We start from the raw sequence: 27,608 nt of genomic DNA, 5'->3' as shown, positions 1-27,608 counted from the left end.
AAGCTTGTAGCATTTATCCTCAATGTGACTATTGTTTGTGTCTCGGCCACAAAAGTGTGATAAAAATGGCTCTACTTTTTTTCCTGCTGGGGGAACAGGTTATCACAGAGCACGAGAGGTGGTTTCCCTCGAAAACCACACTGAAGGGCTTTTATTTCCCCCCCATTTTCTTTTCTCCTCATTTCCTCATTATTATTATTATTATTACTATTATTTTAATTAAATTTGTTGGGGTGACAATGGTTAGTAAAATCACATAGGTTTCAAGTGTGCATTTCTGTAATACATTATCTATATATCACATTGTGTGCTCACCACCCAGAGCCAGGATATGATTTTTTCAGGCAATAGAACACTTTGAATCCAGTTCAGTAATACTCCTTGAGTGTTACTCTGTGCGAGGGAATCAAATGCATGTAACACAAACCATGGTTTCTCTAGGGTGCTTGGGACGACATAGTTCCCTGACTCTTAGTCCCAGGTTGCTGAAACCAGGTCATTGTGGGTATGATCAGTTAGCACACCCCCTTCTGATGCCTCCTTACATTTACACTGACTTTCATCAAACAACTACCACCTATTACAGTGTCTCTAAAGCAATTCTGTTTTGCATATTCTGTCCTTTCTTCCCTCCAAATTACTATGCGACCTATGTCAGGCAGTTTCTTGTCAGAGAATTCCTAAATAGTATTTCTAAAAGCTACTTTTGAAGTGTATTTCTTTTACCTTTCTTCAACTCAACATAAATCAATGTCTCTCATATCTCTGGCTCTTCTCTCCTAATTAGTTAACGCTTCTTTTTTAGATTACAAAAAAAATTGGAAAGATCTAAGTGAGGGACTTTTTAATACAGGTCTCTTAAATCATGGACTAGATTTGTAATTGAGAATGATTACAAACTATGTATCATCATGGGCTTCTCCAGGAAGGGGTGGACGCTAACTTACTCATTGCTCTTATCAGACATGTGTTCGCTGGACTGAAAGGACCCCGGGGTGGGGGGGGTGGGGGGGTCAGGATTCTGAGGTCCCAGGGAAGGCTTTAGGCATTGAGGTTAAAAAATCCTGAGGATCAGGCACAAGAAGCCCCACTTTGCCAGTGTGACCTAGGGGGTGGGGAAGCATTGGGGAGACACGGAGGTGGCAGTATTAGGTCCTCTCCCACACATGTGTTTAGCGCGCCATCTAGTGGCTGAATCTCACAGAAGGGAATAAAGCTTGAGGTCCCCAGGAAGACGGGGTACAGCTCAGGCTAGGGTGGCTTCCCCTTTGGGTCAAATCCAAGTGGCTAAAGTGGCAATATTTCATCCTTACCAGTGCACAGGTGAGGAATGTTGTATACATCGTTGGGAGGTTGGTGGAAACCATGTGATATTTTTATTTTTATTTTTTTAATTTTTTTTTTAAACCATTATTTAACATCATTTTATGGATACTTAGGAAAATAGGATTAACTACAGATGCCATAATATTCAGTTATAAAGTTAAACAAACTCAAAAAGTTTATCTACATTAATTTTTTTTAATTTATTTTTAATTTATTGGGGTGACAATTGTCAGTAAAATTACATAGATTTCAGGTGTGCAATTCTGTACCATGTGATATTTTTAGAAAGGAATAAAACACTCTAAGGATCTACTATGAAAGGTAGAAAGTACCGTTATACAATTACTCCAGAAAGTAGAATTCTAAAAGTATAAATGCTCTGGTTAAACAAACAAATGAGACTCTTCTATGAATATGGGAAACACAAAAAGGAACTAAAGGAAGAGGAAAAAGAGAAGGCATGGAAAGAAAATGAAAGTGGGAGCCAGGAACACAATGTTTTGTACACACTTCTAAACCTGGGTTCGAATGTCAACACTACTACTTACCATTTGTGTGACAGTAGGCAATTTATTTAAACTGTCTAAGCCTCAGTTTGTTCATCTATAAAATGGGAATAATCCTGCCTATCTCCTAGTAATGCTGTGAAGGTCAGCTAAAAGAATATATGGAAGTGCTAAGCCCAGAGCCTCACATGAAAATGCCCCATAAATGGTAGTTGTTATTAGTAGAGAAGACACAAAAGAAAAAGAAAAGAAGGAAGGGAAAGGCCTTGAAAGGGATAACATAGAACACGTTATGATTTGGGAAAGGAAATACCATCTAGGACTGTCCAACAGCATAGGTATTTGATCCCCTTAAGAGGTGAAGCCTATGAAAGGAAAAGCCTTCTCTGAGTCTGGTGGACAGAGAGTCTCTGTCTGAAGCCCACCTTTTTTACTGTCGTTACAAGTATTTGTGCGGGCTCCACAGGAGGATTTTCCTCTTGGCACTCCTTGGTCATCAAACTGTGGGCTAAGCCTTATACTCAACACCCCTACAGGTCTTCAATTCCGTGCTGGGAACTTATGTGAAGGAAAGGCAAATGACCCATTGGAAATGGGCTGACAAAAGAGTAGCAACTAGGGACCAGGTTTTATCCAATGAGGGCAGCCATGAGCATGGTCTAGTTTGCAAGGAGCCTTTTGAGAACTCTGGCTCACCACTGTCTGTGCCAATTAAAACCAACTGAATTCTCTTGGAGAAGTTGGAAGAAATATCTATAACCTGAGGCACCTTTCCACCCCCGTAAAAGCTGAATCCCCATGACAGGTCCAGGAGGTAGACACACAGAGATGCCTTAGTCTTGTCTTTGCAACTTGATATGGTTATTTCTGAGGATTGCCTAAAGCCCTCCAGATACCTGAAGCTTTTGGAGAGCAAAATACTGCATTACACTCCTCCCCCTAACCCCACACATACCTCCAAAGAAGGTCTTAGCCTACCATCTCCAGCCAGAGCCCGAACTGGAGATCATAATGCCCTTCCCCTGATGTAATGGCTGACTGCAGTCTCAGGGGGACAGCAGCCACTGCCTGCATTTCTAACCTTTTACCAGCTTCCTTGTATGCCAAGGAGAAAACTAGGAACAAGAACACAGTAATATGATCTCCAATTAGCATAAAATAAAAACAACCCAGTCATGTTTTCCATGGGCTTTTCCAACCTCAAGCTAAGTGCATGCAGCAGGCAGAAAGAGATAAAAATGTATACATGGAACTATAAATACATATATTGTCTGTATATGTATAGCCAAGCACACTGACCCAAAGGAATATCTGTCTCTAGGAAAACCAAGCAGCAGATGCAGAAATCTGAGCATTTTCCCTTTCCAGTGTGCAGTATGAGTATAGACAGGAAGGGAAAGTATCCTGATTACTCGGTATGGAAGGGGTTAAGTCCTCAGCCATCCTATTCTAAAGTGATTTATGATGATGGGTAGTGTTTCAAAACTTTCCCCCACCAAAAGAACAGCCCTCTCCCTCCGCACCGAGTCCACTCTCAACGTGCTGAAATGGGAAGGAGGCGGTGTTTTGCTGATCTGTTAAATTCTTAGTGAAGTTTCCTTGATTTCCAGTGGCTGCTGTTGTGTGAGTTTGGTTTGGATCAAAACTGAGGTTGTCCTGGCATTCCTGGGACTGAATCCAGGCAAGAGGAAGAAGAAAAAGAAGGAAAAGAGGAGGAAAAAAAAGGTGGGGAGAAATAAAGGGAGGAGAGAGGCATAGAAAAAGAGAAAAAAAAAAAAAGCTCTTTTTCAACATCACATTCCTGTGTTTTCCCTCAGCCTGGAAAACATATTAATCCCAGTGCTTTAACACTGGGAAACAAAGGGAATAAGCCAGACTGTGAGGGAAAGGGTGATAAGAAGGATCCTGGAACTCTAAAGAGAGAAAAGAGTGAGATTTTGAAATAGCTGGGGCTCCACTTTAAGGGGCGTCCTGTCTGTCGGCACAGGGGACTGGCACACACAGACACACAAGACCGAGAAAAACTACAGAAAAATGGAGATGCAAAGACTTAAGATGCAAAGGACAGCTCCTGTCACCTCATCCTACTTGTCAAGAAGGTAAAAAGACACAGCCAGAAAAATAAAAGAAGAAATCAGCTCAGCCCTCAGGTCAGGACAGGCGACTTTGGGAGCTGGAGCTGCAGCATACCCCAGCCTCTCAAAGGAGAAAGAGGGTTGGGAGGAAAAGTATTTCATCTAGGAAACTGTCCTGGGACCACACTACAGATTGCTTTTTAAACCATCTGCATTCCATCTCCATGAGCCACGATGTAAGTGTGTAATCCTTTCTGTCTTTGGTGTTTGTTTCTTTGTTGCTTGTTTGAAGAAATGAAATGGGAATGTTGTCATAATTAATATGCTCAGTGTGCATTTTCTCTGGAGCATCAGAGCCAGTTGAAAGGGTGCAAGCATGCTGAATGGGGCACAGAGTTGGGTTCCCTGCTTAATGTAATTGTCTCTGCTAAGCGCTGACAAATTACAGGGGCTTAAAAATTACAAGATCTCATCCTATTTTCCATTCCCTGACCTCCGTCCTTCTTTTTCTCTAACCACCCCTTCCCCCAAAACTTTGGCCAAAATAGAGAAAGAGAAAATGCCCAGTTCTGTTTGCAATTAAACAATTTTCTTTTCTGTTTCCCCCTTCCCCACCCCTTTCGTCTTTTGATTTTTCTGCCTCCCAAAGTGGATTGCACAATGACATGGAGAATGGGACCCAGTTTTACCATGCTGCTGGCAATGTGGTTGGTGTGTGGCTCAGAACCCCACCTCCATGCCATGAACAGAGGGAGCCATGGAGGGCGGAAAGCACCTCTGGTTTCTGAAGTCAACAGAAAGCCAGCTCGATTTCTGAGGCACACGGGAAGGTCTCAGGGAATTGCGAGAACCACTCTGGAAGAACCAAACCTTCAGCCTCACCTAAGAAGGAGCAGTGTGCCGGTGCTGAGAATAGCCCACGAGAAGGCCCCGAAGGCCCCGCTGGGCATCAATGGGGCCCTGCTGAGATCTGAGCGGAGACCCACAGGCCGAAGCTCTCCCCGTGAGATGGTCCGAGATGAGGGGTCTTCAGCTCGTTCAAGAATGTTGCGCTTCCCCTCTGGGTCCAGTTCTCCCAACATCCTTGCCAGCTTTGCAGGGAAGAATCGTGTGTGGGTCATCTCGGCCCCTCACGCCTCGGAAGGCTACTACCGCCTCATGATGAGCCTCCTGAAGGACGATGTGTATTGTGAGCTGGCAGAACGGCACATCCAGCAGATAGTGCTGTTCCACCAGGCCGGCGAGGAAGGGGGCAAAGTGCGGAGGATCACCAGTGAGGGCCGGGTCCTGGAGCAGCCCCTGGACCCCACCCTCATCCCAAAGCTGATGAGCTTCTTAAAGCTGGAGAAGGGGAAGTTCGGCATGGTGCTGCTGAAGAAGACGCTGCAGGTAGAGGAGCGCTACCCTTACCCGGTCAGGCTGGAGGCCATGTACGAGATCATTGACCAGGGCCCCATCCGCAGGATAGAGAAGATCAGGCAGAAGGGTTTTGTCCAAAAATGTAAGGCCTCCGGGGTGGAGGGCCAGGTAGTGGATGAGGGGAACAATGGTGGAGGAGCAGGAAGGCCAGGCCTGAGCAGTGAGAAGAGGAAAGAAGACCTGAGAAGAGCACAAGTTCCACCCACGAGAGACAGTCGGGTGAAGGTGCTGAGAAAACCCGCCACCACCAAGGCGGCTCCCACGCCACCTCCTCCGACCCCAAGGGCCACCACCCTGCCTCCTGCTCCAGTCACAACAGTGACTCGGGCCACCTCTCGGGTGGTAACTGTAGCAGCAAGACCTACAACCACCCTGGCCTTTCCCACCACCCAGAGGCCCTGGACCCCCCGGGTGCACCCCTCCTCAGATGCCCACAGGCCTCCAGCAACAGCTGAGGTGACCACGGCCAGGGGCTCCGTGGTCTCAGAGAATCTCTACCCTCCATCCAGGAAGGAGCAGCACAGGGAGAGGCCACAGACCACCAGGAGGCCCAGCAAGGCCACCAGCTTCGAGAGTTTCACGGCTGCCCCTCCCACTCCCACGTCGGAGCACAGCACCAGGGTTGTGGCAGGCCGTTTCCGGGACAACCGCACAGACAAGCGGGAGCATGGCCACCGGGACCCAAATGTGGTGCCAGGTCCTCACAAGCCAGCAAAGGGGAAACCTCCCAAAAAGAAGGCCCAGGACAAAATTCTCAGCAATGAGTATGAGGATAAGTATGACCCCAGCCGGCCTACTGCCTCTCAGCTGGAGGAGGAGTTGCAGGTGGGGAATATACCGCCCCCAAAAGCAAAGGAGTCTAAAAAGCATGAAAAGCTTGAGAAAGCTGAGAAGGAGAAGAAAAAAAAGGTGAAGACGGAGAAAGCAGACAAGTTACTCAAGAATGAAAAGCAAGTGAAGAAGGACAAGGCTGAGAAAAAGAGCAGGCAGGAGAAAGAAAAGAACAAGAAGAAAAAAGCAGGTAAAACAGAGCAGGATGGTTACCTGAAACCCACCACAAAGCACTTCACTCAGAATCCCAAGAAGTTGGTGACTGACCTGCTGGGCTCCTTTGAAGGCAAACGAAGGCTCCTTGTAAGTAATCTTCTCCTTGGCATTGTTCTGTGGGCTGAGGTTGGGCGTGTTAATATTTGGTTGTTATTATTCTAAAATCACATTGCTGGATGGCAGAGCGTGTCTGAATCTGTGCCATGTCAAGACGATCAGGAGGTGTGTCAAGAAAAAGCAGCCAGGCCAGTAGCTCCTTTGGATTCAGATGTTCTATGCACTTTTTCCCACACAGACTCAGAGTCAATTGTCAAGGGACCTTAGACATGTACCCCGAGAAGCATCTGTAGTCAGCTTCTTCCAAACCCATCAGTACCCATCCCTATTCTTACTTCTCTCTTCCAAGGGATAGTTCTGGATACAGCTCCCTTTTACTTATTCTTCAGTTCAAAGAATAAAAGAAGAATGAAGGAGATCCTGAAATGGCATGCATTGACTCACTCTGGTTACAAGTTAAGAAAAGTGTTTTTCTCTTCATGAGCTTAGGAACTACAAGCATGTGTATAGGGGAAATAAGGTTTCTCCTCTCCCCCTTAATTAGGTCCATATCAACAATGGGAAACCTCACAGAGGAAAGTAAGGCAGCCTGGGTGGAGAGTGTGTACGACTGAGAGTGGAGAAGTTTCCTCGATGATGTGACCCTCACAAATGGTTTTAAAACCAGCTGTCTGAAATCTTCTCCCCTTAAAGGCTGCCTCTTCCATCACTGTCCAACTATCAGTAAAAGGCCAAAATGATGGAGTGTGGGGAACTGGGTTAATTGTTTCAATATCCAATACGCTAGACACATCTGAACTTGGAGTCCAAATATCAGTTTCCCTGAGACTCTATAAAATGAGCATGAGTATGTGTGTGTATAAAAAAAGAGGCAAGTGCTTTCATTTTGCCTGTTTCTGAGTGCTACTAGTATTGAGCAAGTCACAGATCCATTTCAGTAGCTCTCTCTTTTGGCCATTACTCGCCACCACCCCAAGAATGATACCAGTTATCTGTTCAAACCCCAGGAAGGCTTTAAACAGGAATAAGTCCCATCCTAAATGTAAGGGCAGTTCTCGTCAGCAATGTAAGAATGGCTCCTTCTCCTCTCCATGTCTCCTTGCCCATTCTTTTAGTGCCCTTCCAAGATTTTACCCCTAGCTGCTTCATGCTATCATTTTACTTCAGGCTGTCAAGGAGGAAAAGAATATGATACAATAACTTCAGAGAAAAAGGTTAGTACATTAATGTTGGGTAATATGAGTCAGGAACGACTCTCTCAGATACCTGGACGTGATGGAGCCATCTCGTGCCACTGAGGACAGCAGCTATTCTACTGAAGGCACAAGATGACTCCACACTCGGCATCCCCCCCACACCCCCCCCCCCCACCAAAGGAGATACGCATTCTTCTCTCAAGGCATTTCTCAGACGGTTTTTTAGTTTTTCCAATCTGGCCTAAATTTGGATTAATGATCTGAGCCAGAGCAACTCTGGTGTCCATTTATCTTTAGTGGTTTCGAAAGTTTCAATGTTCATTTGAAATGTTACTCAGAGCAGAGTCCCTTGTGGTATTTATCATGGATGGGGCACGTCCCCAAATTCTCTTAGCTATTCCATCAATAGTGTATTTATGCATTAGAACAAAGCCTAAGTTTTGATTGAGATTCTACGTGTGTGTGTGTGTGTGTGTGTGTGTGTATGTGTGTTATTTTTTTGTGATTCTACAGGTGTGTGTGTGTGTGTGTGTATGTGTGTGTGTGTTATTTTTTTGTATGTTGTTACTTGTTTTTAACCAGAACCGTAAAGTAACTATATAAACTTAGGTTAGCAAAGGATACATTGTCTGTTAGAGTAGTTTAACAGCTACTTAGTTATCCCCAGAGTACATAAATTTAAATGGGAATGTTCCAGTCAGAACCAAAAGAATCACTGATTTCAGAGCAGAACTCTGCTTGGTACTTGAGTATTTGCTAGAGAACCCATGAGGAAAAACTGCTCTCTTTGGACTGTGGGACAGCATTAGTGGTGTGCTCCATTGCTCTCTTCCTAAGTACCTGGGACTTTGTCCAGCCTGCTAAAGCACATCAGCCAACCCTGGCCATTTAGCCACCAAGCAGGCAAAGTGTCCCTCACGGTCATGTTTTAACCAGGGGAAAAATAATGATGGGTAAAATGTCAGGATTGTAATTGTGCACCTAACTGGTAACTACTTCCATTACCCTAGTGTGTGAGTGAAAAGAAAAGGGTTTTCATACTGTATCCCTGTTATTAGTCATGCCTTTTATTGCTCTCTTTGTCTCCACTCCCTTAGAGGGATTTGAAAGCCCAGCTGGGTCTTTTCTGCTTTTAACAGTATCTCTGATCATAAATTTCTAGCAAATGAAACTCAAATGACAGCTTCTGCTGATGTCATGTGAGGCAAAACAGAAACCAGCTGGGATTGCTCGTGGCAGTGTTGCTCTTGGGGGCTGGTGAGTGAACCAGGTTGGTTATTAAAAAGAAAGTACCAACAAGAGGCGTTTCAGTCTTGCAATTCAACGTGTGCCTAGCTGATGATCATATCAGATATGTGTTTTCTGAAAAGCTGATGATATCCAAAATAAGAATGGATTAGGAAAAAACAAGATGAAATAAACATGATAACAATATCAAAAGGTGGAGAGAAAAGACAGAGAGAAGACTTGTGTTTCTGGGTGAAAGATGTAGTTGGTGCTATTTATCATTTCCCCCTCAATCATGGCTCATGTTTTTCAGGAAGTTCAGTGATTCAATTAATATTCATTAAGGCTTAGCACTCTTCAAGCTGTTCCAGTACAGCTGACAACATATACCTCCTACTGGCCTCAGCCTAACCCAGTGCATTCAAACTGAAATGAGGTTTGCATTCCAAGAAATTGTGTAGGTCTTTTAGCTCATCTTTCCCGTTTTTCAGTAAGCTGGTGCCCAACTACAATTCATCATAAGCCCTCTGTCACTTGCATTTATTCATATCATTCTTTAGATGTGAAAACATCACATAATCTCTATTTAACCAGTTACTTGAAGAAACACTGGCAGCAGTGGTATAGGTTGTGGTTAAGTGAACAGCATCTTAAAGCCCCTCAAAGGAGCTGCAGGAGGAGCCAGGTGTCCTGTTCTTAGGACAAAGGTCAATCCTTCAAACCCCCTGCCTTTCAGTCTGTCAGAAGAAAAGAACACATCCTGCCAGGGGCTTTTCCCAAGATTGTGTAGTTTAATTTTCACAACAGTCCTATGGAGAAGGACCTACTAACTCCATTTTATAAACAAGGAAACAGAAGCTTAGAGAGGCTGAGAAGTTTCTCAGATGTATAGCTAATATGTGGCAAAGCCAGAATTAGACGTCAGGTCTGTTTGATTTTAAAGCTCATGCTCAAGCTACTCCCCCATTCTGCCTTCCTGTTGGTGTGAATATGGGACACATGCCATAAAGTGAAGGAGAAACTGATAAATTATCCTGTTAGATAATCAATAAAGACATTTAAAATTTCATTTTCAACCTTGAATTACTCAGATAAATGGTAAGATATATCAGTTGTCAATATTTTGTGCTGAGCACTGATGTAGAGATTCTGCTTTTAATACTCAGCTAGTTCTCTGCACCTCAACTCTCTGGCTTTCCCGGCAGTCAGTCAGAAGCAATATCCCAATTACTGAATCCCAATGAACCTAATCCCTCAGACTGATTGATGTCAGTCTGGGGTGACAATGGTGAGAATATAGCTAAGCTGTTTATCACTTATGCATTGGACTCTCACTAAGCTGACAAGCCCTCATTTTGTGCCCCGAGATCTAGTACATACCTACTCATCAAGAGCCTCTTAGCGCTGAATTGCAGAGATTCAACTTCCAGTTTAAACATTCTTTGGAGACTGAATCTCCTGTAATTCAAGTGGTTAATACTTTCAACCTTACTTCAAAAATGTGGGTATTGGGACAACAATCTACTTATTTTATTGAACTTTAGAAAAGGATATGAAGCTCTGTTTTACTAAGGCAGACTACTAGCTTGAATGTTATTTTTCAGAATCTGTAAAAATCACGCTGTATGTAGAATAATCTGAGACTTAAAATACTTTCCCCCTAGCATTTCCCATTCCTGTTTGCTCCATTTATTTATGCAAACTGGCTTCATTATACTCTTTAGGCACCTTGTGCCAACACACTGGGAACAGAAACATAAAAAAGAACCACAACACAATTCTAAATTCATGAGACATGCCCTGATTTATTGCTACCAAACTGGGAAGAGATCAAGTAGCAGACAATAATGTTTATGGAGGATTTCTAGGATGCTCTTTTTAGCAAGAGGGGATTGGAAATGGTTACCATTTTAAATACGGTTTGAAGTATTGCCAAACTAGAAAATGAATGGGACAGAGATGTCAATCCACAGGGAAAGAATTCCTGAAATACGTTCAGAGGATCAGCCTCCTCTACTTTCCCTGGTGCAAACTTGAGAAACAGATTAAATCAACAAGTTTGTGGTGGGGGACCATTGTGTTGCTGAGTCCCTCTCCTCTCCTCTGGCTGGAATGATCCATGTAGCCTGAAGGATGTGGATAGTGTTTGTTCTCCTACCATGTGCACAGCAGTGGTAGGGGCTAGGGCTTCAGTGCTTTGAAGAACTTACACTCTAGTTGGGGAGGTGTGACATAAACATAAAATATAATAGTAAATCAAGGAAATATATAAATTCCAAGTGAGCAGTGCAGGCTATAACAACAGTAATTAAAGGGAAGAAGTGATCATTGAGGGCTAGAAAAGACTTTGAGGAAGATGCTACATTTGAAGAATGGCTCACATTCAGATACATTGGAGGGGAGGGGAGGGCTTTTGGGGTGGGAGGGATGACACGAGCGAGCCAAAGCTGAGGAAGGACAGTGGGTGAACTATTTAGAGGTGGTGTGGATGTATGGTACTCGGGGGCACACAGCCTTACACACATCTATTTATTTGTGCTCAATTCTCACTACTTTATGAGGTGGTCAGAGAAGTTGTTCCATTATAAAGATGAGAAAGCTAAGGTTCATAAGGTCACATGGCCTTGTTAAAGCTACATGATTACCAGGGGTTGAACAAGGATTAAAATGCCAGGACCTCTAACTTTGACTATAATCACCCTTTCTCTGTGCCACCGTGCCAAGATTCCTTTCATTTCGTAATTTAAAATAGTCTGGCTAGAGGGTGAAGAGGTCACATAAGGGAAAGTAGGAGTAAAGATTAGCAAGAAAGACCCTGGGGTCAGATCATTGAATGCCAGTAGCTAAGGAATCAGTCGTGCAAAATGAATGTCACCTCATGGTGGGTTAAGGTATCCTTGGGGAAAGCTCTCAATGTGAAAATAAACATCAGAGCTCTTTATATATTTAAGTGTGATTCCCACTGAGTATCCATGGCCTAAGACTGCCATGTTCAGAGGTCCGTGGGAGAAGCTTCCAGGCAAGGGAGGATGAGGTTCTGTATGATTATATATTGTCTGAAATTCTCAATTATGTACAAGGGGAAGAAAAAGATCAGAGGGAGTTTTGAGGACTCTTGAAATCCTGTTATCATGGTCTGTTCATGGACTTTAAGGGTTCATGGCAAAATATGGAATGAAGGAAATAGAGTCTATGTATGGATTTGAAGTTATAGAGGCAGGTAATTATCAGTCATTTAGCATCTGGGCAGCTGTGCCCTAGAGACACCTCTAAATATATTCTAAGTATGGGTTTATACTTCATTTAGAATAGGGAGTCCAAAATCATTACCAGTAAATCTTAACTGTTTTTGACTATTTTGTGTCCGTATTTAAACATTCATTTTATTTATTTCAAAGTAGTCTGTTTGTAAGCAAAGAACAGCCAGAAAGAAAAACATAAAACACATCAACTGAAAATAAAACTCCAAGATTTGGGCTACCATAAAAACTGAAAGAAATATTTTCAAATGTCAGACAGCTAATTAAAAACTCACAAACAAACCAAAAATACCATTACCATCTCTTTTTATAGCCACATTAATTTTTTTAAGGCTAAATATGAATCAATGAATAAATTTGAGGAAATTTGATTATTTTTCCTCTTGGGAAATTACATTTCTAAAACAAGCATTTCCTACCCACTTTGTCCATCTGAATAGGCATATAAACACAAATTCAAAAATAAATGAAATCATGTCTACTTAAAATAAATAATGATCTGAGAAAAAAAATAACTTCATTCCAGAAAATCTTTGTTAATGTTCTACTCAAAAGCTATTGAACACATCTTGATTTCCATGAGGGATAGTATTTTGTCAAGCATAGAGAATTCTTAGAAGGGAAAGCCTGCAGGAAGCATAAACATATCTCTGACAGAGAAAAATAAACAGCAGGATCGAGTTGGGACCAGATTTATTAACCATTTTGAAAAAGAATTTGGAAGAGATTACAACATGGTGACTTCCCCTCCAAAAAAAGCCAAACTAATAGTGACAGGCTTCAGAATTATTTTATAAGATTAGATGGGTAAGTAAAAAGTGGCTGATAAATTTGAATGTAGTCAAATGCTGGCCTCAAACAATGAGTCAGCAAAGCATGAATAGACAGTGTTCCTTGCAGACATCAGCCATCCAGAGTGCCCAAGGCCTGGCTATGAAACTCTCTCAACCCTGTGAGACATGAAATAATTGTAGTAACCACTCAATTCATGGATATCTGAGCAGCAAATTAGCATAATAAAGATCAAAATGAGGGAAGGAAGATAGCATTTATTAAACAGGTTTTACATGCCAAGTATTTATGCAATAACCTTACAAAGTAAGTATTCTTGTGTAGAGTTCCCAAATGAGAAAACCAAAACACATGACTAGTAAGAAAGGTAAATAATGGAAATGAGTAGAAAAGTATAAGTGGTCTGAAACCATTAAAAAAAAAGTCCTATCCAAATGACCCCCTTATGGCCCTGATTATGCTAACTGTCCAACAAAACCGTCTAGTGTAGTTCACTTTAGCTTAGCTTAATTTAGTTTGATTTAGTTTAGGTGTCGGTCACTACAAGCCACCTGCCCCCGTTCAAAATCACCCCTTTGTATTTTACTTCAGTGTGAAACTATCACTATTAATTAACATTTACCTGCCTTCACTCACCTCCAGCTGATCACCACTCCTAAGGTTGAGAACAACATGTATGTGCAACAGCGAGATGAATATCTGGAAAGTTTCTGCAAGATGGCCACCAGGAAAATCTCCGTGATCACCATCTTTGGTCCTGTCAACAACAGCTCCATGAAAATCGACCACTTCCAGCTAGGTTCTCTTAAGTATTCTAATATTATTATTGTTTTCCTCATAGCTAAGGTGGGACAAACTTTATGGGGGTGGTAGGTGGGGAATCAAAAAGAAAATCCAGATATCCAGAGGACTCTTTCCTCGTGGTACCAAACATCAGTCTGCTTACCTATTTACATAACCATTCCAGATGGTTCTGGCTTGTTTTTTGCACTTTAAAATGAAAAATATGCAAGCACTCTATGGTTTGAAAGTCAGTAAGGTAGAGAAAAAAAGAGAAGTAATACACTTGGGGGAGAACCAGAGAGGTATTCAGACACTTCCTTCTGGATTCTGAGTCTTCTTGCCAGTGAGCAACACCATGTGATCTTCCTGCAGCCTTTATGCTACAGGCGACTCACTGATACGTGGGAACCTGCCAGACCCTTGGAAATACTTGACTCTGGCAAGGCTGGGAAGGGAATTCACCAGGGCTGAAAGAAGCTGTTAAGACAAATGAAAAGTCACTGAAAATATGGACTGAACTGTGCCCAAGTCCTTTTGGAGAGCAGAAGAATTTGGCTGCATGTAGAGTTTTCACAATTTTTCATATTAATGATACATGTGAGACTCTTGAGGCATACAGCTCAGCATTGGGCAACTGAGATCTAACTCACTGCAGTTCTCCTGGGAACATTGCAAGACTTTCTGTGAGTAGTTAAGCCTCATAGTCAGAAGCCCCAAATTTGACCCACCCATTTCTTTTATAATTATTACATCTCTAGGGCTTTATACTTTTTAAAAGAAACACACGCACAAAACTTTTTTTCTTACATGAATTCTCTACTTTTTTATTCTAATTTTAACTATAATGAAAATCCTTCATATTCCAACATTTGCATAGTCTGCATGTTTTTCATAAAATATATTATATCTGAAAACATCTGAAAGAATATAAAACATTTTTGCCATTAGTTAACATTTAACTTCAATACATGTGATACATTATCTCACAGATTTTTCTGTCCTGTGATCTTGGTATAATTGAACACATATGAGTTGTAGTTATGTCATGATAATGTCAATTTGATTTATAATACGGTCTAACTTTCTAAATCATATTTCTTACTGTGGTAAAAACACTTAATATGAGATCTACCCTCTTAACTAATTTTTAAGCACACAATACAGTATTGTTAACTATAGGTGCATATTGTATAGCAGGTCTCTAGAATTTACTCAGGTATGAAATTTCAGTTATGCATTCTCTACTTTTATTAGCCTGCCTTCCCCTGACATAGCTCCAAAGGAAAATAAATAGCATCTTTCCCAATGTCCCATTATAAATCGTTGTGGAATGGTGATTGGTGTGTGGATATGCTGTGTGTATGTTTGGGGGGGGGAACAACAACAACAAAAGAGTGTCCTTACCCTAACCAAAAATAATAATAATAATAATAATAATAATAATACAAACAAAAACACAAAAGAAGTTCTGGAGAGTCAAATAAACCACTTCAAATCCACAGTCACAACTTATTTGTTGTGTGACCTTGGGCAAGTTGCTTCCTAAGTCTCAGCTTAGAACACAGTTATATGTATTTCACAGTCTACGGGGAGGATTTAATAAGGTATGTAAATACCTGTCACATAATACGTACTATTATTGTAGTCACCATTACCACCTTTTGTTCTGGCAAGCTTCTGGCGATCCGTGAGCTGTCACAGGGAGTACAACACCTATAACTGAAAACTACTTGTAATTGCTTTCTGCTTATTACGGGATGTTGACAGTGAACCCTCACAACTGCTCTTCACGGTCAGGCTGCATTCCCACTCCTGGTGATAATACTACAAAGCCACATGTTCAGTGGTTAACTGGGATTCAACCATTTGCTTCCTGAATTTTCAAATAGTAGCATGAGCCATTTCAGTGAGTTCAATTATAATCCAGATGTCTAGAGAGGAAGTAGGTATTGAATCCAGTGTAGAAACGGGTGCTGGCTGGTGATGAAAGCTCTCCTTCACCAGGTGCTCCTGGTGTCAAATGTGTTACCCACCAACTCTCACATAAAGAATTCTCATTCCTTATTTCAGGGAAGTTTGGAAAAATCATTATATCTCCCACCTCAACCTCAATATGGTTCCAACTGTTATAAGCATCTGGTGCTGCCTTGGCAAAATTTTAGCATTAATCCTGCTGTTTTCTAGACATCTGGATTGAATATGAACTGTAGAGGGACTGAGGTATTTTTTTTCTCTATGAGAAATCAGGTATTGTGATTTGGATGTTTGCCTCTTACTGAATGGCAGCTTGGGCATGGTTTGGGGGGCCTTTTATCTTGTTTCTCATCTAATTCCTGGAAGGCCTTTCTGTCCTTGTGTCATGTCCCAGGTTACCCTTATGGGAAAGGCCGTAGTACTTCCAGCCAAGTCTGGGAGTCAGCCATGGGAAAACAGGAATTGGCATTCTCCATGGTCTCAGTAAACCAAACTCCAGCCTTGACCAATTTTCAGCTGGAAATCTATCAGATGGCCTGACTTTCCTTAAAAATAAATCAAGCACTCTTGACTCTTTCAGATTTTACTGGGCCTTAAAAACAGAGGCCCACATCCAGCTACAGTATGGGCTGTCCTCCCAGCTGGTCCATCTTGTTAAATGTATTTGAACTATAAATGATTAACCTACAAATACCAAGAAACTTACCCGAAGATTTCAGGCATTACCCAACAAAAGTTATTCATGCTTGAACAAATTCTAATGCAGAATAATAAGCCCATCTGGTTTTGGCAACCCAGAGTATATATACGGGAGGGTTGAATGACCTAACACATAAAGGCATTTTTAATTGTTAGTCGTGTTTAAAATGTCAATCTAGGATAGGAATATTGGTGTATATGTCAAGAGGATGGATTACAGACAAAGTTTATCAGGTAGGAAGAAGTTGCTGGCTAAAGGCACTTTTGCAGAATGAAAATAGAAATGAGGAGGAAATGCCGCAAGCATGTTTTTTTCATAGCAAAGTAGAGGAGTTTGAGGGTAAGTGCTAGAAGGGAAGGTGGAAAAGTTGATGGAGGTGGAATGTGGCAACCAGGAGAGAAAGTATTAATGCCCTCTTCACATGAGTAAGGAAATCATAGGTAAATTTCTAAAAAAAAATTTTATAAGTGAATATGATAGAATATAATCAGCCTAAAATATTATCTCTGATCCTGTTGAAGAGAATTGTTTTTTTATGGACAAACCTCACAACTATCAGGATCCATACCAATGCAAAAATGCTGCTTTCCCTCAAAAACACCTGAAAAATTGACCCTTTGCCCCAATATCTCCTTTCATCAGTGGTGACAATGTGAGGCAGCTGCTGTCTCTAGGCCCTGCAACTCTGTGCCAAGAGGAAGGTTGGGTGAGAGATCAGATTTCCGGACACGGGCTGCAGTGTCGCTCTCTGTTTATTTAGTCTTTGATTATCAATCACTCTATGCACTAGAGGCTAGAGCGCCTGTACCCTAACTGGTTCAGCCATCCCATTCCACTGCCCTCGCTGCCTCTAACATCAAGTGTATCAGTGTCAAGATCAGCCCATGACAATCCAGGGGTGTAAAGTGCCTGATAGGTCAAATGTACAAAACAAGTATTTAAAGAATGTGTTGGAAGGATAAGCTCTTCCAGTTGTAGTCATCAGAGGAGGTATTGTAAATGTCAGAGAATTTGGAAACGTAAATTTAATGGAGGGAACTTGAAACTGAGTTGATTTTTCAGGTAGGTGATGACTCTATCAAGGTACCTTTTGCTTTTATTTAATTTTTTTTTAAAAAAGAAATGATAAATTTTTTGGATTCCAAAGTCAGAGCTGCATGAAAAGGTCATACACAGACAAGTCTTACTCCCATTTCTGGGGCCTTTACCCTGTTACTCTCTGCTCCCATAGGTATTTTTATGATTTCTTGTTAGTGTATTTAGTGCTTCTTTATGAAAATACAAAAAAATATAAATACCTATATTCCCCTTCTTTTTATACAAAATATAGAATATTATATATAGCGTATTATATATACTATTTGCTTTTTTTCACTTAAGTATACTTCCTGGGGATCTTTCCTTATGAGTATATAGAGATCTTTCACATTTTTTATTAAGCCATTGTGAGCTTCTACCATAGTTTATTTAACCAGTCCCCTTGTTGATACATGTTTGCTTCTAGTATTTTGTTATAAACAATTTCACAGTTAATGACCTTGTACATTTGCCATTCTACGTATGTGGGTGTATCTGTACAGTAGTTTCTTAAAAGTAGGGTTATTGGACCAAATGGAAAATGTATCTAGTTTTGGTAGATATCATTAGATTTCTCTCCATACAAGTTGTATCATTTTGCAGTCCCATCAGCAATGTATAAGTGTCTGTTTCCCCAAAACACTCCAACAGAGTGTGTGATCAAACATGTGAATGGTTTTAGCCAACACGGTATGTGAAACATGATATCTTAGTGTCGTGTAGTGTTGGGTTGCTTTTCTCTTTTTATAAGTATGACTGAACACCTTTTCATATAGTTAAGGAGCATTTGTATTTTGTTTGTAGTGTTCTTTGCCCATTTTTCTCTTGGGTTGTTGGTCTTTTTAATCTCAATTTATAGGTACTCTTTATAATACGAACAAAAATTCAGACTCCCAGGTCCTCTCCCCGCTCCAAGAGACTGACTCAGTTTGGGGACGGAGTCCAGAATTCTCTTTTCAAAAATGTTGTGCAAGTGATTTTGATCTGCAGCCAGATTTGGTCTAGAGCAGAGGGTTGGGTGTAGGATACAAGGGAAAAGAGGGCTAGAAATGTAGTTTGCCACCACATTTTAAAGGATTTCAAATACCAGGACATAGAATTCAAGCTTTATTTGGTAAACCATGTGAAGTCAACTAGAGATATTGGAATATATTTTTCAAATAAATTTTAAATAACTTTGAAGGTTTGGTAGAGTTCATGGATAGGATAGAAAAGCACCTGGAAGGACAGTCTTCCTAGATAGGACAAGTTGCTCTTTCTAGTGAGAGCAGCAGCTTTGTGACCAGGATTGGCCAGGTTAGTTCCTCCCTGTCACTGCCACCAGTCACCCATCCCACAATGGCGTGGTAGGCAGGCAAACCACCCACTCAGAGTCAAACAGGAGACAGCAGGTCAGCTACAAAGTCATTTACATTGATCAGTTTCCAATTAAAAAGAAGTAAATCCCATAGCTGGAGGCCGAGATGATCCTAACTGAAATAACCTACGACAGATTGCTCAGGAATTCAGGGAATATTCTTGAGATAAAAGCAATCAGCCTTGCTGGAGTCTTTGCCTCCAGATTTTTCCAAGTACAAAAGAAATGTTTGGCTTGTACTGACTTCTTGTGTAGGATAGTTATAGTTTAAATGTCTTATACATATGTTTTATCTATATTGTATGTTATCCCAGGACAGAGTTTATTAAGTTATGGCGGTGAATGGTGAGCAGAGTGAATGACATTCAAGAGACCAGAATGTAAAAGGGAAATAGAATTTACTCGCAGGTCCCAGAGAGGAAACTGCAGCATGCTTCACAGCGACATAGGAGGCACACCAGGTTTGGGTCAGGAAGCAGAAGCAAAAATGAGGAGAGAACCCGGGTCATTGTCTCTATTGGGGTTTCCAAGGGAAAGGCAAGAGAGGGCAGCGTGAACAGCTTCCTGTTGGCTATTTGGAATAATTTCTGCAGGCGTCGGGCCGTAGAGATGGTCCCTAACTGCTTGGTACCTGGCCCTGGGATGATTAAAGCAGAGGAATATTGTCTCCTGGAGTCCATGGGCCAAGGGGAGGGGTTAGGGCTCTAAGTTGGTTAGTTTGCGTTGCAAAGACCTGCTTCTGGCTGGGCGCTTTGCTATCTCTAAGAATTGGCCAGCCCAGAGAGGAACAGTCTCTCGCCGCCCAGAAAGTTGTTTTTTTGTTTTTGTTTGGTTTTGGTTTTGTTTGTTTGTTTGTTTAAGATGTCAAAACATTATAATATACAGAAAATTAAAAAATATCGATGACTAATACAATTATAATACCTCATACATGAAAACCCAGATTTAGAAAATAAACATATATGGTATGTGTTCTCAAATTAGTCTTAGATTGGCTGTGTTTGGGTGTCACAAGGTAAAAGAAAATATAAGAGTTTAATGGTGAGTTTTCTACGCAGAACAAAATTACTCACCTTCTTTGCCTTGTACTCTCTTTTTTTCATGTGCTGTTTTCTTAGGGGAGAGTTTTCATGGTTACCATATTTGTACCAAGTGCCTAGGTGTGTCAGCTACGAGGATTTAGAAGCTGACCAACACTCAGTCCCTGTCCTTGAGTCGTTCCTATCTAGTGGGATGATAGATGTGTGAACACTGGTTGCAATGCAATGTGATAAGCATTATTACAGAAGAATACAAACATTTTATGAGTGCACAGATGAGGTAAAGACAGGTTTCCCAGGTAATTAAGAGTTCCCGTGTGAACAAGGGAAGAGATAGCATGCCAGAAAGGGAAGGCATGTTTCTAGAAACTGAAAATAGAGGACTGGAAACATAATGCATGGAAGAAGAGTTAAAAGACAAGCTAATTAGGACAGAGTCCAGGACATAAATGGTCTGTATGCTATGCCAAGTATATGTATTTTATTGTCCTTACAGAGTATAACAATCACTCAGGAAACTTGTGAAAATGCAGAGTCCTGAGGAGCACCCTTTTGGTTGCTAAATGGGGTGCTGCCTGATTCGTGAATCACTTAATCCAATTAGATTAAGTTGAATTTTGTTTGAGTAAGCTAAGGTTTAGGGAAACTGAATAAGTTTACCAGGGTCATAAAAAATAAATAAAATGCAGATTTCTTGGTTCTCACCACTAGTGATTCTGATCTAATTGGTTTGGATCCAAGGATTATAATTTTAATATGATCTCCAGGTGATTGTGATGAAGTTAGACAGTGGATCATACTTGGAAAAAAGTGCTAGAGGAGATAGGAAACTACTGAAGCAATGGGAGAAAGCAAAGTGGTCCAGGGACATCGGTGTCATGGCCTGGACTTCGGAAGGGAGGGTGGGAGGAGGAGAAACCATGGATATTACGGAAAAGAAAGCATCGCAGATGAGAGCTTCTGTTACCCGATGTGATGGTGTTCCTAGGCTGTTGTCTTCCCGAGGGAAAGAATTCAGGCAAAAGACAGCATTTTGTGCAAATATAGGATGGTAAGAAGTTTATTAGTGAAGGTAGATACACTCCAAGATGTGGAGCGGACCAATCCCAAAAGGGGTAATGGCCTCTCCTTACATTCTATGAAGGCTTTTATTTCTATAGGTAGAGTTGCCTCCGCCTCTCCCTTCTCCTTAGCTCTTTCTCTTCTGCTGAGGTGCTCAGTCCTGCCTTTGGTTCTCAAGGTAGTTTCTGTCTTTCTATGATTTGTTTGAGAAGCTCACTAAAATGGTCCTGATAAGTAAAATGTATGCTCTACTAAGCAGGATGTCTTCTTTCCTTCTCTGGCTTCTAACAACACATCCCTTTGATTTAGGGGCATGTGTGAGCCTGGAATCCTGTGAGGCTAGTAAGGCACTGGTGCCCTACGTGAGGGCAGCTGCAAGGGGTCTTGACCCCAGTAGGAGTTGCAGCAAGGGGCTTTCTAACCAGGTTAGGTCTCTCCTTCTCCTCCTCGTTCTATCTATCTACCTACCTATCACTTCAAACATAATGTATGGCACACGGTTGGAGTTTAACAAGATATAACTGAAGCTGAATTTTTCTGCAGTGTCCTTGCTGTCTCTAGTCAGACATGGAAGAGCAAATACATGAGGAAATTTCCTACCACCTGAATTTGATCACTGACTTTTGGAGTTGGAGTTCTTCTAGGACGTGAAATTTGGCAACTGTCTCACATGTAGGGCCAGTCCTTACCAGCACACAGCAGAGTTTATCCTCCCTCCTCAATAATCTTAGGTCTGGGGCAGGCTGTGTGGAATGACCAAATCCCACCAAGTGGGCTTGAGTCTGTGAATCATTTCAGCTGGATCAGGACCAGGTAGACAGTTTACAGGATGCTTGCTGAAGAATGTTTGCTCCTTAGCCCTGCAACCTTTGATGAGGATTACAGAGCTTTGGCAAAACAAGAAGCTGCCAAATTTATGCTGCTTTTCCAGACAACCTTGTGTTCACCCAGCTCTGATTTAGACAGAAGATAGAGCATGGCAGAGATCTGTGGCAAAAGCAGGCAGCTCCTTCCAATTCACTACAACAAAGGTGGGCAAAGATGGGGCTTGATCATCTTTAGAAGACTAACTTTCAAAATCAGTTCATTCATTTGCTTCTATATTTATATATCTACTTTATTAACTTTTGTTCAAACAAAATGTTAGCCAAATATGTGCAAGTAATGGAAGCCATTCTAATTAACTCACGATTAAGGCCCAGAGCCCCCAGCCCTTTGCTTCCCACTGATTTCTGTCTTGTCACCCCCATATTTATTCACATTTCATTTCCCTGAAGATAACGAGAAACCCATGCGAGTGGTAGAGGACGAAGACTTGGTCGACCAGCATCTCATCAGTGAGCTGAGGAAAGAGTATGGAATGGCCTACGATGAATTCTTCATGGTGCTCACAGACGTGGACCTGAGAGTCAAGGTACGGAGTCCTGTTTTCCATGATGTGGTACCACTCCTTAGAATAGCAGCTCTAAAGTTTTGTTAGTGAGTCAATTAAACGTACAAGTAAGCGCAAATTCTTTCATAAATGGGAAGGTTTTGTAATGGTCTAAATATCCCAAGCTGGCCTATGGAATTTGCATCCAGAAATGTGGTTTCCAAAAAAGACTGGGTTGCATGGCCTCCTATGGCCCAGCTACTTGATTCAGAATAAATTCTTCTGTAATATACATGTCTTGCATTCATCAGATACTTGTTGAATAGCTATGAAGTGCCAGGACCTGGGGATAAAAGGTGAAGAACATTTGGCCTCTGCCTTCAGGAAAACCAGATTTAACATAAGCCTACTTTGGAAAGGCCTGGAAATCTACCTCCTGATCAAACATGGACAAGACAGTAGGGTTTTATACCTACTTTCTTCATATAGTAAGGGACAAAGGTTCTGAACTATGAAAAATAAATAATAACAAAAATAACTAACTTTACTGAGTGTTTTCCTTATGCCAGGCACTAACCTTCACCCTTTACAATTCTTATCTCAAACCTCTAGGATAAATAATAAGTATTATCTTTGTTTCACAGAGGAACAGACAGAGGCCCAGAGTGGTTAAGTAACTTACCCAAGTTCACCTTGTTAGCATTAGGCTTCGTACTGAGAATATGCCATGATTATGTGAAAATCATTAGGAAAAAGGCTGCCTGAGCTGTCAGAATAGCAGATCCAACTTGCAGCATTTATTTTTGAATCTGAACAAGGTCTCTTCAGTAATTCATTCTGCACATGTGCTGCCCCATCTCTAATAGGAGAGCTGAGACTAGATGATCTCTAAGGTTACTGCCAGCTTTCGCATCCTAGGGTTTACTGAATTCCCGCTTGGGGCATAACTTCAAGTCTAAACTTTTCTCTAGTTTATGCTGGTTATGCTCAGCCAGTCCCCAAATCCAGGTTGCTGTTGTAAGTCCAACAGGTGTGGTCCAGGAAACTGAATTTCATTATCTTAAGTTGGATCCCAACTCTTTCTGAGAAAACATAAGGAAGCATGATCTAATTTTAAGTGATGCTCACTCAAAATAATCTCTGGGAATCAAAGAGTCTATGTAGATTCCTGATGACTACAGAACAGGCATCCTTCTGGTGAAAAATTGCCCTTATTACTCCGGTCATATACTCTAACATGTTATTCTATTCCTTCTCACTTTCTCTCCAGTTGTGTAGTGAACAGGAGCCAGCTTAGTCCCATAGGTAGGGCAGTGAACCTAGGATGTGGGTGGTGAGGAAGGCATGGACCCTTTCCAATAAAAAGAATGCAGTTAAGAAGAAATCCTCATTAAAGGTCAGAGGTGTTTCTTTCATGGATTCAGGACCTCAAACATCAGCAAAGGCACTATTGCTGGACAGAGTTTATAAATCACTGAGCCCTCCAGGCTCTGATTTCTCTAGACTCCCCTGAATTTTCCCTGGCACTCTATCCTCTGAGCAGAGGGAAGAAACATTATGTACTTTCTATTCTTTCTTAAACAGCAATACTATGAGGTGCCTATAACAATGAAATCTGTGTTCGATTTGATTGATACTTTCCAATCCCGAATCAAAGACATGGAAAAGCAGAAGAAGGAGGGCATTGTTTGCAAGGAAGACAAGAAGCAGTCATTGGAGAACTTCCTATCCAGGTACATCACCTTTGGAGTCCCCGAGGAGGCAGGCAGGAATGTGTTCTGGGTGAGTTAATGAAAACGCCAAGGAAACACAGAGCAGACACGTGCAGCGAGTAACCTTCCCTGGTGGAAGGTCTGCCTGCCTCACAGCCCTGGCCACCGGGCATAGTCTTGTCCTGTTGGAAGTGGCTCTTGTCACAACACTGGCTGGGGTCATCTCCAAGCTTGAATGTTGATTTGGTAGCTTTGGATAAATCTTTTCTCTCTTTTCTGCTCCCTTTTTGGGCACAGAGTACAGAATTCTGACCTATGAGGGTTAATTTATTTGGTCAGTGAATTTGGAGGGCGTTGTATACAGCATTTTTATTTTACGTATTTATTTAATAGGCCCCTTCTAGTTTCAAACAGGATTTGAAATGCTGTGCTTGATTTTTCTGCTTCCTGCCAACTCTGCAGAGAACCAAAGCCCCACCAGGACCTCAAAGGGAGAAATCCTCCTGCCCCAGCTCCCTGCTTCCCCAGGGAGTATGGTTTACTGCAACTCATGGTAGGGAAACTCTGGTACACACACAGAAAAGAGTGTTTAAAAAACAAAAAAATCACTCCACTTCCTCCATTCTCCATCCAGTCCGTCATGTTGGATGAAAATTCTGCAGCGCCTTTGGGGCCCTAGGAGAGGCAAAGTGGCAATAATTCCACCCATGACAAATAAACTTACAGAGACCTCAGTGCAAACCACCCAAACGATATTGTGTGGCTGAGGGGCTCCTGAAATGGAACAAGATTTTGCTTGGAGGCTCAGTGTTAACTGTATATCACTCTAGGCAAAACTTCCTTACTTGTCTCTATAAAGCACATTCTCCATAAACGAGCCAGAGAATAAAGGATTCTATGATGAGTAAGTGAATATCTTGAATTCCTCTAGATTCGGGAAAGTTGGGTCTCTTAGGAGATACCCTTATGATATGTAAAGAGCATAGGACTTATCATTCATCAAAGTTTTGGATCTACAATTTACTAGCTATGTTGCCCCTATGCTTCTTAACTAACTTGCTTTAAAAATCTCTTCCCCACAAATGAGAATAAAGATAATAAGTAGCCCTACCTCCATCCCAGGGTTGCTGTGATCACTTTTTGTATGCTTATCTCTGTGCCAAGCATTTCCTCTTCTTTTCTAGGTTTAATCTTTACCACAATCCCATGATGTAAATACTGCAACTATTGTCATGTTGCAGATGAGACAACTGAAACTAATGGAGATTAACTAACTTTTTCGCATCACTGAGCTGATGTCAGCTCTAGGACTCAGTGGCTCCAGGATAATCTGGCTCCCAGAGTCCATATTCTTATCTAATACTCCTTCTGAAAATATAATGTGAATTATTTTTAGTCTTGGACCCAGAGGCCCAGAGTTTGAAGTGAAAGAAGATAATCCTAAAACCACAGGATTTCGGAACTGAAAGAAACCTGAGGTTCTTCCTTCATCCAAATTTTCAGTGCAGTGCAAGTATCTGGAATATACATGGAAGGTGCATGCCTCCATAAGGACTTAAAACTCAACTCAGTCTTCAGGCCACTCTCTTGTCTGAGAAAGGGTTCTAGGAGGACTCCACTGGGCAGAAGGCTTCTTGTACAGTCCTGGGACTACTATTGAAGCATCAACTTCTGATCCAAGGTTATCCCTCTAGATGGCAATGACTTAGAAGATGAATGATAAGAGCTTATTGTTGCCCTTGAGGTGTTTTACTGTTTTTTTTTTTCCCCTTCACTTCCCTTCCTTCCTTCCTTCCTTCCTTCCTTCCTTCCTTCCTTCCTTCCGGAAAAGATTCTTTAAAAGTTTACTTTTAGTTCTCTCTTAAACTTTTAAGTTAGACTTTTAAATCTTATTACTCTTTTTATAACAGCAAATTTTAGCTATCATTTTTAAGGAGCTTTGAATAACGTTTGATCTTGCTTAAAATCTCAGTAATTAAACAACTTCATTATTTCAAACAACCATTTTACATTTAATATATTTCTTTCAATTGCTTGAAAATAACCAAAGAATCTCTGAGTACTTAAGTGATCCATAAGTTTAATAAGTTAATCTTTTAAATACAGTGAATCTAAAGTTCTGTCATATGTTCCAATAACTGTATAAACTTAGTAAGCTTTCAACTTAAAACCATACATTTAAACCAATTACTCAATTACACATTCTAATTTGGGGTTTCAAGGTAGTCATTTGATTAAGCCAAATTACCTTAAGTTTCACAAGAACATAAATTATAGAAAGAAAACCAGGATCCTTCTTAGAAATATATATTATCACTATAACTTTGATTATCTGAAAACTTTTTCTTCTTAATTCTAAATCTTTCAGGACTGTAAGGTACATACCTTCTGAACCATTCCAGTAAACTCGGGTTGCCCAACTTTTACAGACAGTTACCACCCAGTTCGCTGATGTTATTTATAACCAAGGATTTGGGCCAGCCATGACACTCAGCCACAAACAGACATCATGAGGAATTCTTCTTACCATCCCACTGTGTAATAGGGTTTAAACTTGAAAGGGAAAGCTGACATTATCTCAATTTTGTTCACTCACAAAGCTTGCAACGCTCATACGCATCGATCACTGATTTGAATTTGTCCTATCTTTGATTATTAAGACTTGTAGACACATTTTGCATCTAAACGCTTTTGAATTGGATAGGGACCTACATTATGTAACTATATTTTACTTCTAATGTAAGAGCTATGGGTTCTTACATTCATTACTATTTCAGGAACATACATCTCTTACGGATATTCAGAATGGTATATGATTATAATTTAGATGTCCATGGCTATACATGACTTGTGGTCACAACTCATGAAATCACTGTGCTGATAATTATCGTTGATATTAAACATTAAATTTCAGTAGTATATTACTTAAAAGCAGTAGTAAGATAGCCCTGAGTTTAATTCCTCTTTTCTCTACATATTAGTTGTGTTATCTTGGGCTGATTACTTAACCTTTCTAGGCTTTAGTTTTCTCATTGGCAAAATAGGGATGATAAGTGTTCTCTATTTTTAATATTGTTGTAAAAGGTAAATTCAATACTAAAGGTGCCCCAGAACCTAGCATAAAGTAAGTAATTGATAAATTCTGGCTATTAACAATATTAGGGCCAGTTATTCAGTTCTTAGTTAGAGAGCTTTTTCATCAAGGGAGAGGTAAAAGGAGGAAATTTAGTAAACACCTTAGGATTGAAACCCAAGCAAAGAGAACTGGAAAAAAAAATTTTTTTTAAATAAAAGTTATATAAATAAATCAGTATCCAAGTGGGAATTTTCCTTCAAATTTGCTGTGTTGTTGGTGGGTCTATACAGCCTGGTTTCAGCTGACCAGACTCTGAAGCCAGTCTAATCTTTAGTGACCCTCATCTGGTTCAAGCTATAATTACCTTTCTCTGACACAGAAGCCCCAAAGAGTGGGCAAATGCACACTAATTTTGGAATGCCAATCAAGAGAAGCAAACATATGCATAGCTTGTAGAATTTTTATTTACTGAGAAGCTAAAGTGACAAAAAAACAAAAAACTAAAACACCCAAAACCCAAGCTATCCAAAATAAGGATCTGGGTCCCATT

The 27,608-nt window shown here is 41.0% G+C and overlaps 1 protein-coding gene across 1 annotated transcript in view; it reads left to right on the top strand.

Annotated features, from left to right (window-relative positions):
- The first annotated feature begins 3,367 nt into the window (after positions 1-3,367).
- CCDC80 (coiled-coil domain containing 80) overlaps positions 3,368-27,608 on the top strand; it is a 36,853-nt gene continuing 12,612 nt past the window's right edge. Inside the window, exons 1-5 of the mRNA XM_033090003.1 lie at positions 3,368-4,143; positions 4,557-6,460; positions 13,548-13,704; positions 22,176-22,312; positions 23,855-24,003. Of these exons, the coding sequence (XP_032945894.1) occupies positions 4,568-6,460; positions 13,548-13,704; positions 22,176-22,312; positions 23,855-24,003 (2,336 nt within the window). The 5' untranslated portion in view covers positions 3,368-4,143; positions 4,557-4,567. The remainder of the gene's footprint in view (positions 4,144-4,556; positions 6,461-13,547; positions 13,705-22,175; positions 22,313-23,854; positions 24,004-27,608) is intronic.

The sequence above is a fragment of the Rhinolophus ferrumequinum genome, chromosome 2, assembly GCF_004115265.2.
Source record: "Rhinolophus ferrumequinum isolate MPI-CBG mRhiFer1 chromosome 2, mRhiFer1_v1.p, whole genome shotgun sequence".
Lineage (NCBI taxonomy): Eukaryota > Metazoa > Chordata > Mammalia > Chiroptera > Rhinolophidae > Rhinolophus > Rhinolophus ferrumequinum.
The sequence above is the reverse complement of the archived record's forward strand: the minus strand, read 5'-3'. Positions and strand labels throughout refer to the sequence as shown.